The 8,216-nt window shown below is 37.7% G+C and overlaps 1 protein-coding gene across 1 annotated transcript; it reads left to right on the forward strand.

Annotated features, from left to right (window-relative positions):
• Positions 1-1,055: 1,055 nt before the first annotated feature.
• Positions 1,056-7,011, forward strand: LOC132274719 (ABC transporter B family member 11-like). Its single transcript, XM_059776060.1, has 12 exons — positions 1,056-1,470; positions 1,678-1,732; positions 1,843-2,018; positions 2,119-2,340; positions 2,412-2,650; positions 2,753-3,278; positions 3,544-3,817; positions 4,006-4,892; positions 5,094-5,360; positions 5,517-5,780; positions 5,930-6,223; positions 6,548-7,011. The coding sequence occupies exons 1-12, from the start codon at positions 1,129-1,131 to the stop codon at positions 6,902-6,904; spliced, it is 3,903 nt and encodes a 1,300-aa protein (XP_059632043.1). The 5' UTR covers positions 1,056-1,128; the 3' UTR covers positions 6,905-7,011.
• Positions 7,012-8,216: the final 1,205 nt, after the last annotated feature.

Genomic DNA, 8,216 nt, shown 5'->3' on the forward strand with positions numbered 1-8,216 from the left:
ATCTATTTCTTGAAGGTATCTCAGATTGTCATTAGCCAGTATCCAGCAGACCACAGTTTTTAAGTTTTGAAGGTTGCGTATTGTGGATCATTCCTCTCACACTCAAAGGGGAGATTCCAAAAAAAGTTGGAATCCATCATAAGTAACCTTCTTTTTTTTTTTTCTTTTTTTTTTTTTTTCATATTTTGGTGAGTTTAAAGTTGATGGTAATTCCGATACCATCACTCTCTGGTTTAAATCTACTCTATTTATTACAAATTATGCTTTTTGTGATTTTATTTCCAACAAAAACGAGCAGTTGAAGTGAAGTTGCAGAGTTTTCAAAGTGGCATTCAAGTTCCATGTTTCAAATGATTGCAGGTTGGATTCTTTTCCTTTTTCCTTTTTCACTCTCTTATTTTTTTTATGAAATAGTCTTGTGCCTTTTATGTTTCCACCATGTCTTGAAACCTTTGAATTTCTATGACTTCATCGTTGTTTAGATATATGTTGATGGTTGTGTGTTTTGTGTTTCATTTACGGGGAAAAATAAAATAAAAATGATGGTTTTGTGTAGTGCCAAAAAATTGATAGAAAGCCACCTTTGCTCAATGTATTGCATTTGGGATTCTTTAACCAAATTGTGAGTTTCTCATGATAGAATCATTATTTTCACTTATTATTATTATTTTTTTAAAAAATTTGATGCTTGTTTTTATTAAACAATTGATATCACTTTGTTTTTGCTTTAAACGTCGAAGGTGGCCTTTATTTTTGTAAAGATTTCAGTTTTTCTATGGTTGCTGGTTGTGTGGGATTAAAGCAGTAGGCTGAATTTTGAGGATCAACAAATTTTTTTCCCTCTAATTTATTGTGGATTTCAGTTTTTCTATGGTTGCTGCTCCAGAGCCTATAAATGTCCCAAAGTATTGTAACACTAAATTAAAGAAAGAATAACTATGTCTCATAATTAAGAAGTCATCTTAACAAAAACATTTGTTCATAATTAATGTCATTGAATTTCAGTTTCCTCCTGGTAGTACTTCGCAGCTTTCCACTATTTTAGATTTCTGATTCAAATATATGTTCTTCTTTTACAGCTGTGATCTAAGTACACCAACGTAGTGATAGTAAACAGTATTTGGAAAGATGGCTGAGGAGAACAATTTGAGTGGAGATAAGAACACAGAGCGGGCTGAAACATCAAAAAGCCATTCACCAGTGATGGAGACTCAGAAAACAGCTGAAAAGTCTTGCAGCCAAGATAATTCGAATAATACCCGAAAGAAAAATGAAGTCACTGAAACTGTTCCATATTTCAAACTGTTCTCCTTTGCTGACTCCACTGATCATGTACTAATGCTTGTGGGCACAATCGCAGCTATAGGGAGTGGAATCTGCATGCCCCTTATGACTGTGCTCATTGGAGATGTAATCAATTCCTTTGGACAGAATGTGAACTCAAAAAATGTGGTTCATGAAGTTTCCAAGGTATCTTTAGCTTAACCTTGATAATCACTCCCCCATGACTAGACCAGTTCTTGCCTAATTGCCAAAAAAATTGTTTTGTTCCGGTCATTTACGCCTGAAGTTCATCAATTTGTGTGTTCTCCATCCTGCTGTAGTAGAAGTATTATTGTATTAGTAAAATCAGTTATTGATTTAAGCTCCTAACAAACAGTATAAAATTTATTTCAGGTATCTGTTAAGTATGTTTACTTGGCTCTGGGGTCTGGTTTAGCAGCATTTTTCCGTAAGTGCATCTGGCTTCTTTCTGATAAAAGAATTTAGTTTTCTAGCTAACTCATGTAAATAATTGTTTTTGATTAAAGAAACTGAGAAAACATGTTCGCTACATCACAGAGGTGGTTTGCTGGATGGTCACAGGGGAGAGGCAGGCTGCAAGAATTAGATGTTTATACTTAAAAACTATATTGAAGCAAGATATTGCATTCTTTGACTCGGATGCTAAAACTGGAGAAATTATTGAAAGGATGTCAGGTGACACCTTCCTTATTCAAGATGCCATTGGTGAAAAGGTATTGATACTATAACAAGGGAGCCCGATCATTATTAGCAATACTCTACTAGTATTTTCAGGTTAAATTGGGACTTTTCGTATTGATGTATTTACAACAGGTTGGGAAGTTTATAGTGGTGGTAGCTTCATTCACTGGAGGGTTTGTTATAGCTTTCATCAAGGGTTGGCTTCTCACCCTCGTCATGATATCTTCAATTCCACTTCTTGTCATCTCTAGTGCTATCATGACCCTCCTTTTAGTGAAGCTTTCATCCCGAGGACAAGCTGCTTATTCACAAGCTGCAATCGTGGTCGAACAGACAATTGGCTCAATAAGAACGGTATGCAGAATTGCAAAAAAGAGTACTTAGCATTTCCTTTTTCTTTCATCACGCTTTACTTTCCCATTCAGGTTGCATCATTTACTGGGGAGAGGCAAGCTATAGCCAAGTATAACAAGTCTCTTGCTAATGCTTACAAATCTGGTGTGCAAGAGGGCTTGGCTTCCGGGTTGAGTGGTGGTGTATTTATGTTTGTCATATACAGCACTTATGCTTTGGCTATTTGGTTTGGGTCGAAAATGATATTAAACAAAGATTATACCGGAGGAGATGTACTCAATGTAGTTATGGCCGTGCTGACTGGCTCCTTGTGAGTTGCCCTTTGTTTTTCTTCTCAGTTTCCAACATGTCTCTTTCTTTGTTGTATATGCATTGCTTGAATTTGATATTTGCTCCATTTGGACTTTTACAGTTCTTTAGGACAGGCATCTCCGTGCATGAGTGCATTTGCTGCTGGACGGGCTGCAGCTTTTAAAATGTTTGAGACAATTAATAGGAAGTCGGAGATAGATCCTTATGACACAAACGGACTGAAATTGGATGACATTCGTGGTGATATTGAACTAAAAGATGTTTATTTTAGCTATCCATCGAGATCAGATGAGCAAATATTTAATGGATTCTCTCTCTCGATACCAAGTGGAACAACTGCAGCTTTGGTTGGACAAAGTGGAAGCGGGAAATCAACAGTAATCAGCTTGATAGAGAGGTTTTATGATCCACAAGGTGGTGAAGTTCTTATAGATGGTATCAATCTTAAAGAGTTCCAGCTTAGGTGGATCAGAGGAAAAATTGGTCTTGTTAGCCAGGAACCTGTGTTGTTCACTTCAAGCATTAAAGATAATATTTCATATGGGAAGGATGGTGCAACCATTGAAGAAATTAAAGCTGCTTCTAAGCTTGCCAATGTTGCCAAGTTCATAGATAAATTGCCTCAGGTCTAGATTTGAAATTCTTTGAAAATTTCTTTTTTCCTGTTCCATTTCGGTTTTTACATCAAATATCTGCCTCACCTCCAAAAATAAGCAGAACAGCATGAAAAGGTTCTGGTTGTTACCTCCCCATCAAAAGAGTTCTTGCTGAGCAACTTAATTTGTTTCATATTTAGAAAAATTTAGCTTGTATTAATCAACCCGAACCCAATTTCTTGTCATTTTTCTTTCAATTTTTTAACCTTTCCAGCTTTGTGTTTAATGCATTTAGGGACTAGACACGATGGTTGGTGAGCATGGAACTCAGTTGTCTGGGGGCCAAAAGCAGAGAATTGCTATAGCTAGAGCAATTTTGAAAGACCCAAGGATTCTACTTCTGGATGAAGCTACGAGTGCTCTTGATGCAGAATCTGAGAGGGTTGTGCAAGAGGCATTGGACAGGGTTATGATCAACAGAACTACCGTAATTGTAGCACATCGGTTGAGTACAGTGAAGAATGCAGATATGATTGCTGTCATTCATCAAGGAAAAATCGTTGAAAAAGGTATATGTTTTACATATAGTGTCCTAGTTGTTACATTCAAGTACCCGAAGTTCCACAACCCAATTTCAGTGCAATTTATGAAAGAATAAAAAAGCTGATGCTTTAATATCTCTCACCACCTGAGCTTTATAAGGCTTTTCATCTATATAGAAAATGTTTCTGATTTTTTCTCCACATCAACTGATCAGGTTCACACTCTGAACTACTACAAGATCCTGAAGGAGCATATTGCCATCTTATACGGTTGCAAGAACATAGCAAAGGGTCAGAACAACATGCAGGAAATGTTCAGGACATGCCAGAGAACACTGCAGACTTTGGTAAACATTCGAGTCAGAGGATGTCCTTCATACGATCCATAAGCCGGGGATCATCTAGAACTGGAAACAGTAGCCATAACTCATTCTCAGTTTCTTCACGTGTAACCACTGCAGTCGGTGTGCTTGATACAGATGCAGAACCCAAAACTCCAGCCTCAGCATCGTCGCAAAAGGCCCTAGAAGTCCCATTGCGACGATTGGCTTATCTGAACAAGCCAGAGATCCCAGCCCTATTACTAGGGTCATTTGGTGCAGTGGCCTTTGGTCTAGTATTACCAATATTTGGGGTACTTCTTTCTAGAGTAATCAAAACTTTCTATGAGCCAGCTCATGAGCTTCGGAAGGATTCAAAATTCTGGGCGTGCATGTTTCTTGTTCTTGGCGTGGCATCTTTATTCTGTGTCCCACTAAGAACATACTCTTTTGCTGTGGCTGGGTGTAAGTTAATAAAGCGGATCAGATTGATGAGCTTTGAGAAAGTGGTTCACATGGAAATAAGTTGGTTTGATGAAGCAGAGCACTCAAGTGGAGCAATTGGCGCAAGGCTTTCTTCTGATGCAACTTTTGTGCGAAGTTTGGTTGGAGACACACTTTCTTTGATCGTTCAGAATGTTGCAACAGCTACTGCTGGTTTGATTATTGCTTTTGCAGCGTGTTGGCAACTGGCTTTTATAATTCTTGTCATGGTACCTCTATTAGGACTAAATGGATATTTTCAAAAGAAGTACATGGGAGGATTCAGTGCTAATGCAAAGGTTAGATCCGAACCTCGGCCAATAGGAAAAAAAAAAAAGGGGGGCAATTGGAACTCATAAGTTTACCAATTTTTTCCCTATATGTTAATCATTTAGAACTGCAAGTGAAGTTATATTTTCTGATTTAACTACCTAACATAGGCTATGAGTTCAGTGTAAATAGTCCATTGTAATAAGCTGCAACTATTTAAATGCTTACAGAAAACATATGAGGATGCAAGTCAAATTGCTAGTGATGCAGTTGGGAGTATTAGAACAGTTGCATCTTTTTGTGCTGAAGAGAAGGTGATGCAACTGTACCAAAAGAAATGTGAAGGCCCTATGAAAGCAGGCGAAAGACAAGGCCTAATTAGTGGTGCAGGTTTTGGATTGTCCTATTTTTTTCTATTCTGTGTCTACGCAACCAGTTTCTATGCTGGAGCTCGGCTTGTTCAGGATGGCAAGACAACATTCTCTAACGTTTTCCAGGTAATCAAGCTTTTCACAGCCATATATGCGCTAGAAATCGATTCATATTATCGTCTTAACGTTCATTACTAATAGACTACATTGTTACTTGAACACTATAATAGTTCTTGGTGGTTCTTGTCATTTTGAATCTTTACCTACTGTCTTGGTTTGCAGGTCTTCTTTGGTCTCAGCATGTCAGCCGTTGGTGTTTCTCAATCAGGCTCCCTCGCACTTGATCTCAGTAAGGCCAAGAGTGCTGTTGCTTCTATCTTTACAATACTTGACCAGAAATCTAAAATAGACGCTAGTGTCGACTCTGGAACAACACTAGAAAATGTGAAGGGAGAGATTAACTTTCATCAAGTCAGTTTCAAGTATCCCACTAGACCTGACATTCAAATTTTCAGGGACCTTTGCTTGGCCATTCACTCTGGCAAGGTAACTTTCCAGTGTGACTAATTCTCAAGGCCTACACTTTTCTTTTACTTGATGGCATGCCATACATAAGTTGATGCATATATATATATACACACACACACACTACAGTTTGGCATTCCAAAACTAACTGTCTGAATTTCATTTATCAGACTGTTGCCTTGGTTGGAGAAAGTGGGAGTGGGAAATCAACAGTGATTTCTTTGTTGCAAAGATTTTATGACCCCGAATCAGGTCAAATCACACTAGATGGTGTTGAAATTCAAAAGCTAAAGCTGAAATGGTTAAGGCAGCAGATGGGCTTGGTGAGCCAGGAGCCAGTCTTGTTCAATGAGACAGTCCGAGCCAACATAGCATTTGGAAAGGAAGGAGATGCAACAGAAGCAGAAATTTTAGCTGCAGCAGAGTCAGCAAATGCTCACAAGTTCATCAGTGCTCTACAAGAGGTTAAAACACACCTTTTTTTTTTTTTTTTTTTTTTTGATACTCACACATACATGCCTCTTTGGAGGCTTGAACCTTGACCTTTTTTTTGAAAGTAGGAGTCAGATACCGCTAGGGCACTAGCTCGTTGGTGAGGTTAAAATACTCTAATTATAGTAAACTTCTAAATTTAGAAACACCTAAAATGAACAATTGGAGGTAATCTAAAAGCATTATTGTTATACATGTTCAAAAGTAATAGCACATTTGCATCATCTTTTTCTACCATTCTCGAATTCTTGATTAATGCCAAAAAATATCCAACTTACTGAGTCATGGAAATGCAGGGCTATGATACAGCCGTAGGTGAACGAGGGATCCAATTGTCGGGTGGACAGAAGCAAAGGGTGGCCATTGCACGTGCCATGGTGAAGGATCCAAAGATACTACTACTGGATGAGGCCACTAGTGCCCTGGATGCTGAATCTGAGAAAGTTGTACAAAATGCACTGGACCGAGTTATGATGGGCAGAACCACGGTGGTGGTGGCTCACAGGCTATCAACAATTAGGGGTGCAGATTTGATTGCAGTGGTTAAAAATGGAGTCATTGCAGAGAAGGGAAAGCATGAAAGTTTGATGAATATCAAAGATGGTATATATGCCTCCCTAGTTGCACTGCACATTAGTGCTTCATCATCTTAGAGAGCAACTTGTGCCCTTTTTTTGGGACAGTGTAATGCATAAGATGGTTTTTTGCAGAGCAACAAAATACTACATGAATTGAAGAAAAAGGCAATACCAAAATTTTAGATGGATAAATTTCAATTGATTATCGTTAAATTTTCGATTCAGGTATTCTGAATCAATCAATTAACTAAGTTGTGAGCAAATAATTAAATTAACTGTGGAATCAAACAAACTAGAAACAACGGAAAAACAAACATAGATTTTATGTGAAAACCCTAACCTATATATAAGAACTCTGATCTTATTATCCAAACACTAACAAACCACCAGAAAGTAGTGCAACTCTAGATTGTATACTGTTTGTCCCTTGAGAACCACCTATTTAACAAAATTTATAAAACAATATAATAAAAAGAAAAAGAGGAAAGGAGTAATTTCGGAAGCACAAACACTTTGTTGGAAATGCAATAATATTGTTGTACAATGTCCAACATGGACAAGTGGGAACATGGCAAGAACACGACCCGAATATGCCTAAATACACAACGAAATGACCGGGACAAGTTTCAGGACATAACGGGGAATTCCTAAATTTTGTTTTAAAGTCATGGGGATCAACTCAAATTTTAAAATTTAATGAGGAAAAATTGTAGAAAATAAAAAATAGGTTTGAATTGGAAATGCTCATTTCGTTTGTAGCCTTGCTGCTTCTTAGGTATTTAACATTACATATAACCTGGCCCGTCCCATTAAGGAAATCAGCTTGACCTGACCAAGCTCCGACTGGTCCAGCCCAAAAATTTCTTGTACGCCGGAGATTGGGTTATGTTGTTGGACAACTTTAACCTAAGCCCATTGAGTCGAATAAGAGCTGCCACAAGTGTCGAATATGACAACACAAAACTGGTTAATAGATCCAGTCACTGTTGACCCCTTTTCACATAAAAATAACTATTCCGCTAACCCAATCTTTGTCAAATTAGAAGGTCATTTAGGTCCCTATTTGACCATCATTTAGTGTGTTTAATAATAATCCCCAAAGGTGTTTGCTTTTGCTTTTGCTTTTGCTTTTGCTTTTGCTTTTGCTTTTTCTTTTTCAAAGCTGGGTACAGCATTTGGAAATTGGGCGAATGACTTAGGATTGTTGGTGCGGTTGAGTTTTTTTTTTTGGCAAATAGAAGAGCCAAACAACACTTACAGAGATAAAAACATCAAACACATAACTAGTCCACTTCAAAGATAATAAAAACTTCAAACACATAACCAGTCCACCATCAGAGATACAACAGTTAAGCAGTGGACTAAGAATGCTGAAAAGAGATGTATT

The sequence above is a fragment of the Cornus florida genome, unplaced genomic scaffold (assembly GCF_030987335.1).
Source record: "Cornus florida cultivar Cherokee Brave unplaced genomic scaffold, ASM3098733v1 CherokeeBrave_3.0.0_Hap2_Chr09, whole genome shotgun sequence".
In the NCBI taxonomy this organism is placed as follows: Eukaryota; Viridiplantae; Streptophyta; class Magnoliopsida; order Cornales; family Cornaceae; genus Cornus; species Cornus florida.